This window comes from Chamaea fasciata, unplaced genomic scaffold (genome assembly GCF_029207755.1).
Source record: "Chamaea fasciata isolate MVZ Bird 193981 ecotype frontalis unplaced genomic scaffold, bChaFas1.0.hap1 SCAF_3, whole genome shotgun sequence".
NCBI classification, from domain to species: Eukaryota; Metazoa; Chordata; class Aves; order Passeriformes; family Sylviidae; genus Chamaea; species Chamaea fasciata.
This window is the reverse complement of record NW_027094088.1, coordinates 1,768,722-1,789,558: the sequence shown is the minus strand read 5'-3', so window position 1 is coordinate 1,789,558 and position 20,837 is coordinate 1,768,722. Positions and strand designations below refer to the sequence as shown.

The 20,837-nt window shown below is 41.0% G+C and overlaps 1 protein-coding gene across 11 annotated transcripts in view; it reads right to left on the bottom strand.

Annotated features, from left to right (window-relative positions):
- Positions 1 to 20,837, bottom strand: part of EHBP1 (EH domain binding protein 1) — a 212,605-nt gene that overhangs the window by 59,774 nt on the left and 131,994 nt on the right. For 10 of the 11 annotated variants that reach the window (XM_066177713.1, XM_066177704.1, XM_066177708.1 and 7 more), the window contains 3 exons: positions 20,415 to 20,463; positions 12,654 to 13,568; positions 10,559 to 10,702 (listed from right to left, as the gene is read on the bottom strand). In XM_066177713.1, coding sequence (XP_066033810.1) covers positions 10,559 to 10,702; positions 12,654 to 13,568; positions 20,415 to 20,463 — 1,108 coding nt within the window. The remainder of the gene's footprint in view (positions 1 to 10,558; positions 10,703 to 12,653; positions 13,569 to 20,414; positions 20,464 to 20,837) is intronic. The other variant, XM_066177710.1, reaches the window with a different exon arrangement.

The following is a 20,837-nucleotide window of genomic DNA, read 5'->3' as shown; positions in this document are numbered from 1 at the left end:
AATCTTGTCAAATAGTTCAGAAAGCTTTTTTAACTGTTATTACAGGCTGCTCATAGTGCAAGCTGGTGGCAACGTTTTAATTTTTTTTAAACCTGAAATGTCAAAAAGTTACAAAAGCTGTACTTTTCAGAACGGTTCAGAAAATAATTAAGATGCTATTGTGTTTTAAACACGGCAAAAAAAAAAAAATAAAACTACAGGTAGAGAGAGCATTCACAGTTTGGGGGTGGGAGGGGGCATTTAAAAATACACGTTCCATTCTGTGTTTCCTGAATAAATACATTCAGACTTTGAGGGAGCTGGTGGCTGTTAAAGGAATACATCTGGGCAGCAATTTGCACCCAGCACGCCAGTTTCCACAGATGCAGTTTCGACATTGTCGAAAATTCGGTATTATCGAAATGTATCGAAACGTACTCAACATCAAACGTAGAGTATTCCCCTGTTCGCATTTGTACCCTGTCAGCTGAGCTACGGACACCTTGGATGTGAAAGGAGGCAATTAAAGATTTCTGGAAAATAAAGTCTAAAGTAATAAAAAAAATTTATAATGTATAAAAGGTACCTAAAATACAAATTCTCATGCTCCAGTTGATAGATGAGCTGTCTAATCAACGCCTGGACGTAACTTAAGTGCTCTCATTAGTGGGAAGACCTTCAGGCTAAATAAGACTAAATCCCTTAAAAATTGCTTCTGCAATAGAAAAATCCCCCTTACCATTTTCCTCTGCCTAAATCATATCAATTAAAAAGAGAGAAGGGGAGGGAGGGAGAGAGAGAGGCATTTTCACATGACTTTGTTTTAACTGACACTCAAAAATCTATCTTCTGAATCCAATTTAAAATGTCTCGGCAAAAAAAAAAAAAAAAAAAAAAAAGTTCATTAGCAATCAAAGAAACAAAAAAAAAAAATCACCCCGAGTTTAGTTTCTCTTTCACTTTGAACCTGAAACGCTAAGGTGCACAATGCCCATTGAATCCTCCACCCTAACTTCTTTCTTCAACGCCAAACGTTTAATCAACGTTGCCGTTTTACATTAAATGATAAAATTTATCGGAACGATCCTCCAGAAGAGTGAAGCGCTCATTTTATTTTCAGCAGGCTGAGGAGGGACACTCTCCACCTCCCCCCCGCTCCCCGCCAACCCCCGAATTTCAATTTGTCCTGACAAACCATTGGGTATTAAATTCTAAAGGCACGCAGAGTGCATAAAGAACTGATGGCTTGATTAGCTCTTGTGGTGCAATTGAAGGAGCTGTCTCTCTCCCCGCTTCTCCATTTTGAGAAACACTTTGATCTTCGTTCAAGTCAATTCATGAACATCAACTGACAAGACTGCATGAAACACCCCAATGGTTAGGCCCAAACTCGTAGCAAACTATTTGGTTTCATTAAGGCTTTAGGAGAAGTGACCAGTGACAGTCCTTTCATTCAGAAGCCAACAGGCAAGTGACTATTTAAAGTTTAATGTGCACAATGTACTGCTGAAGGCCACTACACCTATAGTCAGTCACTCAAGTATGAATGCCTTTACCTACTATTTTGTGACATGTGAACTGCTAAGTGCAGCTGCAGTCTCATTAATGCATTCGCCCCGGATTTGTTTTGCAGGACTAAACGGACGATTCACAGAATTTCTGGTGAGAGAAACAACTGTATCTTCAAAGGAAGGTAGAACAGCAGGTGCTATGCAAAAGCCAGCGATTAAAAGCGGATTGTCTTTTTCAATGCAGTAATTTACTCGAGATTTGCACGAATGTGGCAGAAATATCGTCTGTTCCGGTCGAAAATACGAAAGAATTCGAATCCCATCGCCCGCAAAAACGCAGGGTGTTTGGCCTGGTGTCGCGCTTTGCTACAGTACACTACTTACACATCACTCTTCCCCTTTTTTAGCTGCCCTCTCCAAAGAGTCCCACTTCAAAGAGTTCATTTTTGCACCAGTTCCTGTCAATGCGGGTCAGAAACACTAAAGTGGAAAGTGGCTGCAGTGCCGTGGCACAAAGAGTCTCCGCGGCTGAAATCAAACAAAGCCCAATTAAACTAATCATAACGTCCCAGTGAACACAAGGAAGCTCACCTGGTATTTCTGGACTTCTTGTGTGAATTCCCAACTCTACTCGGTACTTGGTACTATAATTACCCTGACCAAAATACTGTGAAATTACTGCTCTGATCTACTAATGGCTGCAAAAAATCCCGTCGCCGTGGTTCCATGCCAAGGGGCCGTAGCAAGGTGGCGCAATGCTTTCTGACAGAGACGACAACTTCGAGAAACTCAAAAGGGAAAATTAACGGGATGTGGTTTATGTTGCCAAGGACTGTTCATTAATTACCAATTTAATCACTGCTGGAGGCATGACATTACAAAAATCTGGCTGAAAGTTCTAATAGATTATGAAGACCACCTAAGAAGAGTGACCAAGAAATGTACAAAACAATTAATACTGTTTCACTGCTATCAAAGACACTCAGATTATTTTACATCAAGTGAAGCAAAAGAATTAGTAGCTTCACAGTGCCACCACTAGGAACTGTAAATACAATGGCACACAATTAGTAATGCACATGTGACTTTTCGTTCAAGGCATATATCCTTGGGAAAGCCAGAACACGATAAGGAGAACAAAAGAAACATTTTTAAATGAAATGAATAAAGATTTTAACTCTACCCCTTGTGCATGCTGAGCAACCACAGAATAGGCAATGCAAAATACAGCTCTAAGTAATGGCGATATCATCCTGGGATTCACAACAGCGTGCACTGAACATCCACACGGAAAACGTCCACAGCTATTAGCAGCGATAGAAAAAGAGCATTCCAGGGGCTGAGAAACCCGAGTCTCACTCCGCACACAAAGGGATAGCTCTGAAACAGAGAGGGGGGTTTGGGTTTTTTTGGGGTTTGCTTTTTGGGGGTTTTTTTTTTGGCTAGTATTTATAAATGGATAGAAGACGCTAAAATTTTGGAACTAGTTTTGTTCACACGATCTTAGAATTCCATTAATAAACTGCCAGGCTGTTTTCTGTCAGCGTGCAGACTGTGCTCGAATTTGCGGCCACATAATAAATAAATTTATATATTTAGGCCAGATCCTTAACTGGTGCAGACAGACACATCTTACAGAAATGACAGCAATAAAAATCAGCTGAGAAACTCAAGCATTTGTGTCTAAAACTGAAACTGCTAACATTTGTCGTGCATTATCAAAGGATATGCTTTATTCAGGAAATCCTTCCTGCTATAAAACTGACAGTGCATACTGATCCTTCTTAAAAATTAGTTCACTCGCACTAATTGATTTATTTCCCCAGCTACATCAGGGACTTGTCTACAGCAATATTTTTGTACAGTGAAAACATCACAACTTCATAGTCAGGAAGTGTTTAAACAGACCGAATACGAAGTCAAAAGACGTGGGACCTTTTCGGAAAGTTAAGAGATTACTTTTATTTTTCATGTCTTGAGGAACTTTAAATACAACAAGTCGTTCGTTCCTGCCATCAAGGAATTGGCATCAGACTATCTCAACCTTAGAGTGCCGCTATAAAGAAGTAAATATCAGGTCAGTTGTGGGTTTGAAGTGTTCAGTCAGCAGGTCTAACCTCCAGTTTAAAAAAAAAGTATATTGTTAAAACAACTATGAAACTTGGAATGCTCCTGAAATGTAAATACTCTACAGCGCAGCCTTATCAGCCTACACCATATTTAACCACTTCATAGTGGCATACAGACAAGACACATAAATGAACAACAGGGAATAAGTTACCAAAGCTCAGGGATTACCAAAATAATGTTCAATCTTTTTACCAATTAAATGGTAACTCCTTCTATGTAATCTCGGTGAGATCTAGTGATCATATCTAAATCTGGTTGCAATTATCAGCATGACAGACCAGCCTGTTTTCGATCAATATTTTCCAATTAATATTAAAAGACCAAGGTTGCCACCTGCAAAGTCCTACACCTCAATAAATTCATGCCAGATGTTTAATTAGTAAAGATCAGGCTTTATGTTTCTTTTTAAAAAGAAAAACAAGATAGGACTAACTTGGGAGTGCTTCCTTAAATGAATTAACATTACCACCTCAATCACAGACATTTATTTTCCAATTGAGGAGACTACAAAAAATCCAGCAGTGAACTGGATACCTTTCCTAATGCCACGGAAGTGGGGATTCTGGTTTGACACAGAAAAAAAAAAAATACTAAATGAAGTATTTTTTGCACCCAATTTCAAGAAACTGAAAATATAATTGGAGGAAAGAACACTCGCATTGTTACCTTGAGCTTAAGGCATCTTTCAAACAAATTAAAATATTCTATTCTTGCTGTCTACTCTGAATTTACTTTCAGTAGCACTTCTGTTCATGTTGGCTACTTATTAGTTACTTTTAAGTTTACTTATTATTTACTTATTTGCAATAAGTTTACTTATTGGGGATAAGTTCGGACAGTTTGGAGCTTATTAGTTCAGAGGGGCAGCAGATTATTGCTGGACATGATCAATAATTGGGGTCATTTATTAAAGCGGGTTTTTTTCTGAGCATTTAGAATAATGCTTTGCTTTTATTTTATTGCAGTCAGCATATCCGGTATCTGTGCAAATGTATGCAACCAAAATTAAAGATCATGAAGACTCATCTCCTTTCAGAGCCTGTTCCCTTTCTGAAGCCTTTCTAAAAACAACTTCCATTTCCACTAGTCCAGTGCCTCCAAAAAAAAAAAAAAAAAGAAAAAAAAAAAAAGAAAAAAAAAAAGAAAATAAGATATCTTTTTGCACTCCAATATTTACGAAAATGAAAAGTAACGGGCACAACAGATTGACACCTGAAGTAGAAAGAGCTTATTAAAAATGAATTAGACACAGCTGCAACAGGTCCTTGGAGCAAGGGAGTAATAAAGAGCAGTATTCTGAGCAAGGGGAAACAATGTCATGGCACAGCCCGTTCCTCTGCCCTCTGCACACAGGGTCTGTGTGTTTGGAGGAGACAGATTTTAGGGGAAGCAATTTGTATCTGTAAAATCTACTCCAAGAGTTGAACATAACCACCACGGCTCTTTCAAATCTTTTTTTTTTTTTTTTCAATATATACACATCGAGGCGGCTACTGCTGTCATTCAGCTTGAATAAATATAAAATAATGGTGCCAGAGATAACTAAACCCAAATCTTTCTCTGTACAGAAAGCAGGGTAGCAACAGTTGCACTTAAGCACAGCAGCAGCCTCAGGATTACTCTCCACGTCAGTTTGTTTTATTCTGGTTTTAAATTCTTATTGTTCAAATGGAGTTCCTCACAGTTTTCAGTGTAGTTGTACTCAAATGCTGCTCTGAAGAAAGAATTACTGTTCTCCTATTTCACCGAAGGCGGAAGACAGAGTGATTCCCTCTGAGGTATCGTGTTATTGAACTCCTGCATCCCACAGTCTATGCCGGATCCTCAATATACAAATTTTTTGGCCGAATCCATACACGGGTGGCCCAGTCCTGCACCTAAATTCAGTAAGGCGGAATCCTTAGCTCATGCAAAACCCAAATAAACTTCAGAAGCGATCTGTAGCCCCTGGTAGGGAGGAAAACACATCCTTTGCCCGATGAGCACTATTTTTTCGTGGATTCCATTAGATACGGCATTCCCTGCTAAAGCTGTCTGCCTCGATGTGTACAGATTGAATTTACACACTGAAGAATTTAAAACAAGTGAAAAGAATTTGACACAGGATTTAGGAGATGCCAGAAATAAAGCTAGTGGGCGTAATCTTAATTTCCACCCTGCTCTGTATCCCCTAAGACAGAGTCTGATTGTGGCACCACCTTTTACTTTCACTATCTCCTGCTCTTCAGCCCAGACCCCAGCTCTGCCCAGTGGTGTTCAGTACTTTGGTTTATTTTTCATTTTTCAATAAGCAGGCCCATCAACACATAGCGTTATTCTTTACACCACAATATTCAAACCTTGCTCTGAAGGCAGAATTGTTCATTTCCTGATTTCTTTCCACAGTGCCCACTCCGTATGGCATTGAAGAGCCTCAAGAGCAATAATCACATTCCCTTCTCACAAGCAGCCGTGGAAGAGTTATTACCCTGCTCCTCTGATGAGAACTGGGACAGAGAGATCCAGCTAAAAGGATCTATTGCTGGGTGCTTGCTCTGGGAAGCCTATTACTTGGAATTATTTTTTTCAGCATACTAAGCTTTATACAGCCCTTTATATGTCTCAAGCACAGCTCCAATTGATTTCCCTGACAGACCTGGATGCTCAACGTATCTGCAAATCAAAGTTTTGCCTCAAAGCGATCCAGAAAGGAAGGACACACAAACAGGGACCACCTGGAGGACGTCTGGCTCAAAAGACTTAGTGGCACTGATCAGGAACTCAGGTAAAAGCAGAAATACATTTAATTCTTTCAAGCACCTTCACCATGACCTCATCTTTTCACTCCTCTCAGTCCCTGCTTGGTTTGTCCTTCCAATTTCTGCAATCAAAAGCACAGAGGTCCTCTGGACAAGCAGCCTTCTACATCACCTCTATCCTCTGAGGAAAATGAGGCACAATTGCTTTGGGGAAAATAGTATGTGATCACATAATTAAAGACTACATCATAATGCATATACACAAAGGAGGTTAATTAAAGTTGCCTGTGCATTTCTTAACTCTTAATTCCATTCTCTGTAATCATGCTGACTCCATAACCATAGCCATTTGAGTTTGGAGAGTAAATGACAGCTGCAGTAAATTTCCATTCTTTATGTGGCCCAGCCACTAAGAGAAAATAAGAAGATTTTGCCACTGGCCTTTAGATATTTGCTGACAACGGAGTTACACTGAGATTCAGGAAATAGAGATTCCACCCCATGCTCTGCAGATGAGGATTCGCCTCCTGGAAAGGCCTTTTAGGCCCAAGACTTCTGAGTATTTCCCACTCACTGTGGTCCCCTCCACCCTGTCACCTTGCTGTTTAGGTCACACAGCCCAGCTCCAGCCTCCTCACCTTTCCAACATCACATTCCAGCCAAGCCGCTGCTGCTAACAACCATCACTACAGGTTGATATTTTACAGCATCTGGTGGGAGCAGATATGTCCCTTCTAGCCCTGTGATATTCACCACGAGAAAAGGCAAGTTAAATAAAAATGAGTAAGCTAATAAAAAGGCTCTCCTGGTTAAAAGCCAAGTGATTACAGCTGCTGTATCAGATTGCAAATGACAGAAGCATCTTGTAAAGGAGTCACCACATGCACACATAAATCAAGAAAGCAAGCAGAAAGGCTGAGTTGTTTATAAATCTGCCATAGAGAAAGGCATCCACGAGGGGATCAGTAACTGTTCACAGAGCTCTTAAGCTAACTCTTCCAGTCTCCAAAGGGTTGCATCAATTTTAACGACACAGCTACGATGCTCCCAAACCATCAGCATGGTTTCAATGAGGTTCCGAGCAATGCAGGCTCCTCTTAGACTTCAAACACCTGCACGCACACCTCCACATGCATACAGCTTGAGATTGAAGGCTTCTGAGAAGCACCAAACAAGCAGACTTAACGCTGAAAAAACTTCTACCGTGCTGCAAGGAGGGAAGAAACGGGAGAAAAGAGGCTGTGCTCTGTGCTTAGAGGAGAAAGAGGAACACTGTCAGGTGGGCACACAGCAAATGAACCTGTATTTATGGCCACGGTACAGATTTGAACATTTCTTCCCTGCTGCTGACCCTGGGCAGTGCCACAATCCGTCCTCACCGTGCACGTTGTCCAAGCCCATGCACTGAAAGCTGCTCTCACCTGGTCACTGGGAAAGCAGAAACTCCTGCTTCTCACAGGAGGCCTAGGAGATGAGACTTTTCTCAAGTCACCGATTTAGTGACTTCACTTAGCTGGGATGACTGACAGAGCACAGTCTGAAAGACTGGGATGCTTAAAGCTCTTTTCTGAGAAGGTAACAAAAAAGGTAAAATTGCAAACTTCAAGAGTTACTTTCAAAAGTATTGCCCCTGAACTATCTCTTCAAAGTTTTCTTATTTAAAATTAGATCTTCCTGTTTTAAACCATTTCCTTTTGAATCTCAATCCATCCTGAAAATGAGCCTCGTCCAATTTCCACTGCTAAATGCTGATTCTCATTATCACAACTCTCATTTGGATAACACACTACTACCGCACATTACTGCACACTGACACACACAACACTGCTTTGACTCAAAGTTCTTATTATTAACCTTAATGACCAAAAAACCATGAATAGAAATAAGTCTGTGCTATATGCTAACAATCAAATGAACAATGACCTGTAGGAAACTGGCAGAGCTACATCACATGGAAATGCCTCATCTCTGCTAATATCAAGCATGTTCAAGGAAAATAGGAATCTGTGTGTTTTATCTTATACCTGTGCACGCTGATGCACACATGCATTCCCTTTCAGAATATGCACATGGATGTATTTATAACACATACATACATGTTGCATAATGTATATCATTATATACAAATCACATCTCCACAACACACTTCAGAGCTGAGGAGCTTTTGTCTTTCTTATGCGACAGTAACTCAAGTCAAGAGTGCCCACTGCAGTTTGCTCAGAGTGCCCAGATCTCACATGGGCCAGGACCATTTGTTCCAGGACAGTTCTCCTCCAGCTTCTGATGGAGGCAGCAAGAAACTTTGGCTCTGCCAAGCTGCCCTGAAAGACTGCCCTTCCCTTTCCTGCAGGCTTCCAATAAACTTTCCAGCTTCTGTAACAAATGAAACAAGGTCCCGTGGGTAATCTGGCTGGCTGAACTACACAGTCCTAAACCCTCACCCTGAAAACCCTTCACCATCTCCTTCCCTTCAGCTGGTTTTCACGGACACCATCTTCATGATTGTGTAAATTCACATTGCCACTTACCCAGGGCGCCTCTGCACCTGTGTGCCACTGGGGCAGCTCCTTTCACTCCTGTTTGGATTTCATTTCAGGCTAAAAGAGAAAGTTTTGCTTCCCAGAACTTTGACCTGCATCAAAAAGGGCTTCAATCCTTAGGAGAGCAGTGGTAAAAGATGTTCCTGCTGGGCAGTGTCCATGCAGACAATTCTTACTGGCACTTAGGAACTATTCTGATCTTCAAGGCTCTCTGAGAAGATTGTGATATTAACACAACTTTAACTGTTTTGATCAGATTTTTCAAGGGAATCTAAACATCTTTCCAAATTTTATCTATTTAATATGAGTAAAAAAATTTGCTTTACCCAACCTAATACAGAGAAAGAGATGAACAGACAGAGAAAGAGATGAACAGGGTTTTTTTTTTTGACATCATTAAAAAAAAAAATTAAAAATATTACCCCGAGGCAGAAGAGCTGACAGGGAAGATTTCAGCTCAAACAATGAAATACTAGCAAAGTTGTAAAACCTTTGAAAACAGGAGCTTGTAATAAAAAATGTTAGGCAACTTTAATTACAGTTGTTTCTGCCTGAGTAGTTGCCTATAGTAACTGTCCTCTAATGCCATTTTCGTTATGAAAAGATAACTGAAAAGAAAATCCAAAGTGAAATTTATACTAAAATACAGATTTCTAGGAAAAACTTTAAAAAAATAAAAGAAATTTTATATATCATTATACAAGTAAGTATATAAATAAGACTTGTCTGTGTATACGAATATATTTCAAAGTTAAATGAAGTGTCAGGCTACAAAGAGGAATTTCTACAAAAAAGAAAAACCAGCATGGATCCAAGAGAGATAAGAAAATAAAATGAAACGTGTAAATCACCGTCTTCAGCTTTGGATTGTATGATCCCATTCCTGCAAAGAGCAGAATCTGCCCCTCAGGACTCGGCTCTGAAGGGTGGGAATCTGTAAAGAGTCCAGCCTTTCTCTGTAGCATTATTTTACAGTTACATTTACATTCTCAATTGCCAGTACTGTCTCTAACGTGCAACAGTTAGAACCACAAAACCTGCACTGCAAAGGTTGGCATAAAAATTAATTAGCTTTCATCTCCAGAGAGCAGGGATCCTTCCAGGTCACCACGGAAGCCACTGGAGATGCAACCACAGCTGCTCCAACACTGGAGCTCATTCCCCAGCTCCACTTTCCCCCCCCCCCATCAGCATAATCAACTTTGGTGATAAAAAGGAATCGTTCCATCAACTCTTTTACAGGAGTGACACAAGCAGCTCCATTCACCGCAACAACACTTCTCAAGTAACAAGGAGCTCACATCAGAGGCTCAAGGAAACGATTTCCATTAACTGAAAGAGAAGTAATCGGGAACAGCACAAATTACTTCGCTGTGGTTTAACAAGAAATGTTTGAGTTTCATCCCACCACAAACTGCAGCGCCAGTCACGGAAGGCGCTTTCAACATTTCCGCTTCCAGGGAAGTGGGAGGCACCACCTTTCTGTTTGCCACCACATCAGGAGAAACAGGTTTGAGGAGCGAAGGAAGGACACATGACACATGGAAAGTGGAGAGGAAACCTTCTGCAAGGACATGCCTCCCCCCACCACAACAGCACACACAATTAACTCTGCATTTTGAACTCTGCAAACTGCAAGACTGGCCAACATGTTTCTTACATCGTTCAGCTGCTTAGTGCGGGCTGGGATGAGGGAACTGCTTAGCTGTTTATTCCCTGCCTTTAATGCTGCATCTCTTCTTGCTTGCTCAAGCAGAACTCTTGCTCGTTCTTTGAGTTCTTCCTGTCTTGACAACATACGTTGCTTAAAAAATAAAGAAATATAATTAACAGCAAGGCAGCCCCAGGGTACTGAATGTTTATACAGTAGTTAATAGCCAGAGGCCTTCCTATACAACAAAGGTCAGGAGCCACATGAGTTATGTCTTCATGAGGTGACAGAGCATTCCACAGAAATGAAAAGATGATCAAAATGTAAAAAATGAAGTCGTAGGCCTCTATCACGTAAATAGTTCTCTTCCTTCCCCTTAAAACTTAATTTCTATCAACATTTGATGCCTTTAAACTGCAACTGTGCAAAAAACCCAACTGGCTTTGTAGAAGCCATGTCAAACGTGCCGTGTGTTTATTTTTTTTTTTACTTTAATATGCATGCAAATATGGCTACAACAAAAAAGCTTTGTTGGCTACTTATATGGGTACCACTCACTTATAACTTAAATTGAACACAAAGAGGCTGGGTACAAGGCACAAAACCCCGCAAAAAATATCTGCTTCTTCTGAATTTATGATTATGCACAAGGAAGTCCCTTCTTCCTACAAAGGGCTGAGCATATTTGCAGAGCATAAATAACAGAAGGGTGTTCTGCACAGGCAACACAAGAAACGTGAGCAGCTCCCAGGCAGACACACTCCCAAGGGCTGGTTTCTTGGTCGAGGTCAACTGTGAAGTGTGGGAAAATGCATCTCTAGGCCTTGACACAGGCCAGGGCTGGGACAGGTGCTGCCTGCTGTGCTCCTGCAGCAACCACGTGGAAATGGAGGTGGTTGACTCCAACCAGCAACTGAGTGTAGGGTCAGAGGGAGCCTCACAGCTGAGATTTTATTACCACGTGCCAATGCTCCGATAGCTAATGACAAAGAACTGCCTCTAACACCCTTGCCCATGAAAATCTTCAGAGAGAACAAAGCCTGTCTCCTCCTGCTCTTTTATTCTGCATGGGCCAAGCTGTTCCTTTCTCGTCCAGTACGCAAAGATGATGGTGATGATGATGATGATGATGATGAAAAGAAACCTCACAAGACTTCACCGATTAAAGGAAAGAAATTAGCTGGCTCTGGAACCAATATCTGGCCATTTTCACTCATCTATAGACTGCTTCTCTTGCAATAAAATGATCTGTAATGGTGCTTACTCAGAGAGAAAAAAAACAAACCCCATAAAAATATTTGAAGCAATTCACACTGCCAAAAGACTGGATATACTCTCTTCTTACCAGAGCTAATGGCACAAAGCCCAAACTCAAGGAAACTCTTCACAGGGGTAAAATTACAAGCCTGCTTTGGCGTTTTTGTAAGTGGAGGTGATAACATGTTTTACATATTTTTATGATGATGTGATTTATTGATAATACTCTGCATATATATATATATATAATATTAAAGTTCCATTCTGACAATACATCTGCAAGGTAGGTGGGCACAGACTGTTATCTTTATGGAAAGGAAAATGACATTGTGGTGAAGTAACATGCCTTAGGCCACTCAATGGAAAGCAGCATAATTGAACAGTCTGGAGTCTCCACCTCACCATCCTGGCTATGTTCATGAGACTCTGTGGTTTCCCAGACAAGATTTTGAAATATCTTTAGTAGATTTTAAGGAATTCAAAGCTTTTCATTTCCTAGTGAATTGATATCTTTTTCCAGTTTTTGCTTCAGAATGCAACACTCAGAGGAAATGAGTTGCATCAGGCAGTGGCAAAAGCTTTGGAGCCATCTTCGAGACGGTTGAGAACACAGATTTCTTTAATTGGAGAGAGATTGGAAAGATCAACAGTGAGACAATTTCTGTAAATTTGCTTTTCATGTAACGATTGTTTTTCAGCACCACCTACTTCTCAGGCAAAAATATTTATTGCCCAAAAATCAAAACACACTGCTCACCTCACCATTTATGCCGAAAATTTGGCGTAAACTACGAACACAGAGAAAGAACTCGAACTCCATCCTAATTCACAGACACAAACGTCTTACCTGGGCTGTTTTTGCAGTTTGATCTGCATGATTTAAAGCTGTTCTGGCATCACTGTCAGAATCAGATTCTGTTTGCCTCGGAGAAGCGAGTGGTTTCTTTGCAAGATCCATATCCATATTATAGGAGTATCCAGGCTTAGAAGTAGGAGATAAACTCGGTTTTGTGACAGGTGAGCTGGGATCTGCTCTTGTGCTCTCTGTGGGTCCTATACATCCCAGCTTTTCTTGCTCTGAGGAACCAGGGGTACTGTCTAAGCTCTGGTGTCTCTTCTTGTTGTTATCTTCACAAGCAACCGTGGGAGACATATCCTCTTTTTGATCACTGACGTGTGCTAAGTCACTGAAGTCTAAAGTGTCAGTTATCAGCAATTTCTTCCTCCCCAGCACAGGCTGCACTTGCGTTGTGTCTGTACTGCCACACTTCCCAATTTCTTCCGAGGCAGAAGTCCTTCCCGAGCTCTGCTGGGATTTCTGCGGATCCGTGTCACTCCGAGTCCTGCGGGAAGAAGGGGAAGCCGTGCTTGGGCTCAGATGGTCATCAGGAGTCTGATGCTCGCTCTCAGACTCCCCAACACCGCTGTCATTGACAAACACAGAGTCATCCTGCGAGGCAAAGTCCGCCAGGCCGCTGTCCGGTGGGTGCAGCTCGGGCTCCCGCTTCAGGTCGTTGAGCTCCGCGTAGAACTTCTCCTGGTCCACGGAGCTGTTGGTGTCCGTCTCGTAGTTCCCCACTTTGTACGTGCTCTTGCTGCTGTTCTCCTCTATCTGAACCACGTTCAGCTCCTGGCCACAGAAATGTGCCCTGATCTGGTAGAGATAGGTCATGACAGTCAGCTTGTCAGGGATGGCCAACAAAACCATGTCCGAAGGCTCCAGCAGTCGCGATATTCCCAAGCTGGCGAACCCGTCGTAAGCCTTTACAGACAGACAAAATAAAGATCACAAAGTGTGGCAGTTTCTTACTTATCACAACATCTCAAGAATGCAAGTGGAGGTTTCAATCAAAATAGGCAAGCCTAAAACACATCCAATATTACAGGAAGAACAGGGCTCTGATCTTATTACTTATTCTTTTGGCTTCATTATTGTCATTACTACTTTTTGGTGCGCCATGCAACATCCCGCTCATTGATTTTTCCTGATGGCTTCTACATGTGTCCCAGGACGTCTTTCACAGCAAAGCAAACTCAGAGAATGTAACCAGCAAAGCCACTCAAACAGCATTGTTTTAAATACTTTTAACACACTTCAATGCCAGACTACACTAAAGTCTTTTGTTACTCAAAATTGTGACACTTCTGCGAGTAACCAGCTGTTCATGAAACTGCAGCTTGAAAGCCCTTCTTTTTGCACTAGGAAAGCCTACCAATATCTTAAATGGTTCTCACTCAAGTAGCAGGAAACAAGCAAACAAAAAAAGTCTAAGAGTTGGACCAGGAAAAAAAAAGGGAACTCAGGATGGCTTTTTAAGATAAGGAACAAAGATATAAGAAACACGACACTAATCCATCTTGAGCTTTATCACTGATCATCAACCTTCTGCCTCCTATTGGTCATGTAATTGCAGTGATTCCTGCTGATGAAAAACTATGTCCAGAGAGCCAAAAAGAACACCACCACAGATTACCTGACACTAGACATAAATCACATTAATCCATCAAGCAGATGCATTTTAAAAACATCTGTTGATGGCAAATTTATAAGAAAGAGAGAGTGAAAATCATTCCCATTTCACTTGGCTTTCTAAAAGCTAAACAGTTGCAAGCCTCCCGCTTTGTGAGGCCACATTGTCTTCTTTTCCTGCTGGCCCTTTAGGCGAGTGGGCTTGGTGCATCAGGTTTTTCTAGTTTTGAAGAATTAAAGCCGTTTCTCAATTTACAATTAATTATTACTATCCTGGATTAACCTTGGAAGACAATATTGTGTTTCAAGGAAGCCTTTAAAAGGCCTCCTGTTAGCATAGATGCACTCAGTTAAAGCATGTGGGCTTCTCCTCCCCCAGGAATCCTGCAGCTCCTTTTCCCCGTCTCCTGAAGGAGCTTTACAATGTTCACAGTTGATCCTACGCTATTTTGAACAAAAGCAGATGCTGAATTTAAGACACGGATGAGAAAACTGTAACACACATCACTGGCTTCAACTCTCCAACTTCACATTTTTTCCCTGATTTCTTTAGTTTTAGAAGAACAGAGAAAAAAAAAATTAAACCATTATGGGTTGGGTTTTTTTTTAAATCCTCTCGGTTTCCATATTACTAAGTATTCAGTAGTGAGATAGAATGTGGGGCTGGGCTGGCCTGCTCCTGGCAGACCAGGGTATTTTGTTTGCTCTGAGAAAAGGAGGCTCTCTCCTCCTCCTTGCAATGTCATTCCCCTACTCAATGGTCAAACAGTTTTTGTTTCAGCTGCTTTTCAAACTCTGCTTCCAAAATCTGGTATTTACCTTCCTGAAATTCTGCGTGCCTCTCCTCATGCTCAGGTATAACTTTCCAAAGCACTTCAGGTGAAGTAATTTTGATATCATTATAACAAATGATCCACAGAGTTTATCTAGACATAGAAATGGCCTGAATAATTTATTTTTAAGCTCCTCTGGCTCTCCCCATGCAAAACGATTTGGCCTAAAATCATTGCTGGTATTTGGTGTGGTATTTCTTGGGAAGGTTTATTATTATGAGAGATTGTTATGCCATTTATAACTACAGAGCTGCACTTAGATATAGGAGCAGCTGATGTATTTGCTGATACAAAAGTCCAGATGGAGCAGAAAAGCAGCACAATGATAGGTGGGAGGGATGCCTTAAGTTTTACCTTTCGTGTTTTTCATTCTGTGCTGCCCAGGGGTGCAGCTCTGAGCTCACAGTCAGTGTCACTCAGCTCTGCACACAGCAGGGACACAAAACAAATCCTTCTCCTGCTGAAGATCAAGGACAATGTTCAGCCCCAACAGCACAAACAAGGGTGGGCTGGAGGCTGGAAGGATGGGACCTCACAACATGAAGCTGCAATTGGATAATTAAAGATGCAAATGGACCAAAACTTATAAAAATGTAAGACTTTGTGACTGCTCAGCCGTTTTGTGACCATTCTTAGCCCACCTTGGATCCTGGAGGCCTTTCAATAAATCCCTACTTTTTTTTCTCGCTCTGTCCAGTCTCTGTTCCAGGTCAGCCTTCCCAAGATATGTTTTCTTGGAAAGCCAGGTAGGAGGGAATAAAGTAGGGATTTATTGAAAAGCCTTTAAGGTACACCTTGGGCAGGACAGGGCCTGGCCAGGGCTGCACCCAAGGTGGACACAAAATGGTCACAAAATGCCAAACCGGTCATGAGGGCTGACACTTTTATAAGTTCTGGTCCATTTGCATCTTGGGGTTTAATTGTCCAGTTCCAGCTCCAGGCTGTGAGGTCCCATCCTGCTTGTCCCTCCCTCCAGCCCACCCTTGTTTGTGCTTTTGGGGCTGAACGTTGTCCCTGGTGTGCAGCAGGAAAAGGATTTGTTTTGTGTCCCTGCTCTGTGAAGAGAGCTCACCTGCACCGAATGTGAGCTCAGAGCTGCACCCCTGGGCAGCACAGAACCTGAAATACATGAAAGCTCAAACTTAAGGCCTCGGGAGGGAATGGCAGCAACTGGGATGGCAGAAGAGGGCCAGCTGTCATCTACAGCACCTTGGGAAACACAGCTGGAGGAGCAGGATCGGGCTGGCCGCGGAGGAGAGCGAGACAAGATGGGTGGAACTGCAGAGAGACGTGAGGAGCGCAGAGAGCGGCGAGTTAAGGGAGAGCAGTGCAGGGATTTGGGTGGGCAGCCTAGGGCATGGCAGCCACCGGGAATGACGAATGCTTGCGTGACAGCAGAAACCAGGCTGGGCACGGACACGTAGCAAGTGTTGTCTGTGGACTAAAGGTAACGCCAGGACGTGCTGCTTGCTAAGTGGGTCAGTGCTGAATCAGTGCCATAAGTCACTTGTTACCCCACACTGCGGGTAGTGGGAGTCGCCATCTGAGGAATGACAGGACTTAAGGGACAGGCACAGCAGTCCAGGGCAGCCAAAGGCCATAGACATGACTTGACCTAAACTCCCTTTATACTCTCCAGTTCTTATTTATATGCTAATAAAACGAAATTCTGTTGATTACCTCCCAGGGTCTATAAAATGCAGGTGGGGACAGTGTTTCAGGATTGTCAGGAAAGGTACTGGCTTAGAAAGAACAGTACAGCGGGATTGAATCCGGAATGATGGATGTTCTCAGTACAGCTGCAATCACTTCTTGTTGGCTGCTCAGCTCTTCTGGTGATGCTTGGCACTAAACAAAGTTATTTCCCACTGATGCCTGACATCTATTTCCCATCCCCTCTCATTCTCATCCACATTTTTGCTTCTCTCCTTTCAAAGTACACTAGATACGTAGATTGGCATGCTGATGTTCTACATTCTCTAGAAATAGCAATGGTGTCTTCTGGATGTATGACCAGCAGAATGTGATGGGTTTTCCCTCACTAGTAGAAAAGCTGGGAGCTTCCTGATATTCCAGCGCATTTATAAACGCTTCATATTTCTAACTAGTTTGTAACATGGGATTAACAGAGTCAATTTTTCAAGTCAAATTGTTTTTGTTAAACAGAGGCGCAACTCAGCCTCGATTTTTGCAAATGTTTATTTCTCTGCACGGTTGACTCTGCTCCTACATGATCCTACTGATGCCAACAAGCATCTCCTACGCATGCAATTAGATCTGTTCTTACGACTTTGTGGAATCAAATTGTAGAGGTGAGCACGAACACCAATTATAAAAACATAACTCCAGCTTCAAGGTAGGGAATATTTTCCATTTTGACTCAATACTACCCCTGTAAGTCTGAATTCTTCTCTTTAAATGCATAATTTAAGAGGATTCCTTTTCAAAACGTAACATTTTACTAAGATGATCACTCAAGTTCGAATGCATTGAGGAATCTGTTAGAAATGACCAAGCACTGGGGAGCATCATAAAAATTGAAAGTGCCAATTGAACATCCAAAAGAAATACCCACACGATAAATGAAAGAAGCTTCTCTAAACAATTTTTAAATTAAAACCAGAAATGCCTTATTAGAACCACCCTGTTGTGCCCTTCTACTACTCACTCCTTCATCTTGTCAAAGATCCAGCCCAAGTCTTGTTTAGTAGTTTATATTTTTAAAGTGCAGGACACGTTATTAGCAACACAAAATATTCATTTCTATTGATGATAAGGAACTATAGTGCCAGTATGCTGTAATTTTGACACATTTTTCATTAATTTCAATTTAATTATTATTTAATAATAATCAAATGGACATATTAAATCAAATCAGCTGTTTAACTCGACTAGGAAGGCAATATGGAGAGCTAGCTGTATCTGAGATTTAAGTAGAAGCACAACTCTTTGGTCCAGCTGGGAAAGTATCCCTGTAATGTTTGTAATTTTCTCAAAGATAATCCCGCTTCCTCTTTTGTTCCTGAGAGAAATTTGAATTTGCAATGTGCACCAAAAACACCTTCCAATTCAGACTGATGCCAATGTAGTAGTTGTCTGGGATTTTTTTTAATGCATGTATATGCAGGACACTAAGCCTATTTACCTATCCCCCAATGAAGTTTTTCCTTTTTTTTTTTAATTTACTGACAAGCTGATTGACAGACATCAATTGGGATCCATCAGCACAAGCACCACAGGCATTATTCCAGTCATTTCCCAACCCTGTAACACACTGACATATTGGCCAAGATCAGATGTCACAGGTAAATACCCTTTTTTATTCGGCATCAGTGGCAGCACCCAACTGGCAAGTGGCTGGTGTGTGTTATAAAGAACCTCTGTAATTATATTCAGCATTTGCACTGAAACGGTTGTCTCGTAAGATTTCTTCCCTTTTTTTATTGAAATACAAACAAGGCCATGCACTTCTAAAAGATATATTCTTATGGGTTAACCTTTAATCTATGGTTTTCATTTTGGGGAGAGGGGGAGAGGCAGAAAAATATTAAAAAAAAAAAAAAGGAAAAAAAAAAAAAGAGCTGCTTCAAACAAAGAAAATCATCCTATTCATCCAAAGATGTTATTTTAATTGGTTAGGAGGAATCATTGTCAAATGTGTTACATATCTGCATGGAATTTCTAGGCAGCCATTGTTGGCAGCGCTGCATTCACTGCCACCAAGGGCACGCGGGGTTATCTGGCAGAACTGTGTGAGACCAGGAAATAAATCTGCAGGAAGCAACTGAGATACTCAGTGTGGCTGTCAGGCAGAGGCTGGCAAAGTGATGAAAGGAAAAAAAACTGCACAATAACAACAAGCACTATGGCTTCAATTCTGGGAACTATATCCTGTCAGAAAGACGGGCTGAAAAAAGTTCACTGTCTGCCATCACAGCTTCACAAAGAAAAGATGACTGATCACACTGCTGGCGTTTTTGATTAATAATCTATTCTTTCTTTTTTTATAATCCGGCTTAATTAGGCCAGAAGCTCAGCAAAACTTGAAGTACAAAAACATATGGTCACAGAAAATACTGTGATGTCACAGATAATCCACTTAGGTCATTATAAGTCCTCCTATTATTATGAAGGAAAAAAAAAAGCATCATCAGCCAAATACTCATTAGATAGGAGCAGCTCAGAGATATTTCATTATTTATAATACTTAAGTACTAAATTAAAGACAAGAAACTCCCTGTCTAACATGTAAGTGTGCAGACACATTAAAATACAAACAAAATGAATTTTAATAAAGCACTTCCAGAAATTCCACCTAAGTAAATAATACTAGATTGTAGATATGTTTGCTATATAATATTAAACTTGGTTAATTCATTCAAAGTATATTTTTATACCTTCATCCCAGTTAAATTCAGTGCCTCTTAAAGCAGTATAAAAACAAAATCACAGCATTAAGAAGGCAGATACTTAAAACAATTTTCAGATGATCTTCAGGAACAATTTTATTATCAGTGACTCACGTGAAAATTGTAATTTCTAAACATGTCCCTAGGGCCCAACTGAAGCTTGTAACATGTCTAAAATAGTGAGCAGAAATAAAGAGTCTTCTGGTGACTCCCAAACTGAATTCCAGAGAAATTCAGAGAAATTCAGCTTCTTCCAGAGAAACTTTTTCCATCTTGCACCTACACAGAGTGGTTTAAAACAGTTTCCCAGCACAAGGCCATTAACTATTTCGCTAACATTTAATTTATTTGTAAAGCAATACCTCAACACCTTTTGAACTAAACCTCCCATGCTGCGCACACCACTCCATTCAGCTGCTGCAGTGTAAGAGTAGGTGTAAAAAATCACCTTTAAAAACATAACGATCACCATCAAAGCAACATCAACCATGCCCAGGTCCCAGAGCCTTGTTAAAGCAACAGCAAGAGAAGCCTCGCGTGTCACAGTCACATTTTTCATTTCTTTAGTGACGTGGCTGATTGAAAAAATCAGAGCAGTGCTCACAGAAGGCTGGCCAGGCCCTTCCTCTGCTCTCACAGTTCATGCAGGCCATACAAATATTAAACTCTAACTTGTTGTGAACGTTAAAGGCATGACAAACTCCAGTCAACAATGCATCTGATGTGAGCCACGGGAGGCTGAATACCTTCTGTGAGCTGCAGTTATGACCTTACAAAACAACAGCACTTCCCCAAAATTAATAAAAACCTGCAGTGAAGTCAAAATTAAGGCTATTTTTTTTGGTATTTTGTTTTGTTTTGTTTGTTTGGGTTTTTTTTTGTCTGGCAGTTCTTACCTTTTTGTTGTTCTCTTTAATATCTTGAGGATTCAGGGACTTGTAGTCACTGAGGGGGAAAATGGCACAGTGGGTATATACAGTATTTGATAAAAGCAGCAGTTTTTAAAACAAACTAAATCTAAAAAATTTGACATACAATAATATCATACAGTAACTAGCAATTTCACAGCAATTCAATCAACAAAACTAATAGCGTGGAAAATTAAAGGGATAAATAAATAAATAAATAAGCACCGATTACATGTTTCATTGCCTGAAGCTCTCCATCTAAAAAAGAAGTTAAGGCAGGGACTAGAGGCCAGCCTTGACAACCAAATTTACCAGGAGGTAATCCGTCCTTGTCAGCATACAAAGAGCTTATTCCTCTCATCTCATTTCAACACTGGCGCAATTCTCATAATCATCTTGAAGTCAGTTCTT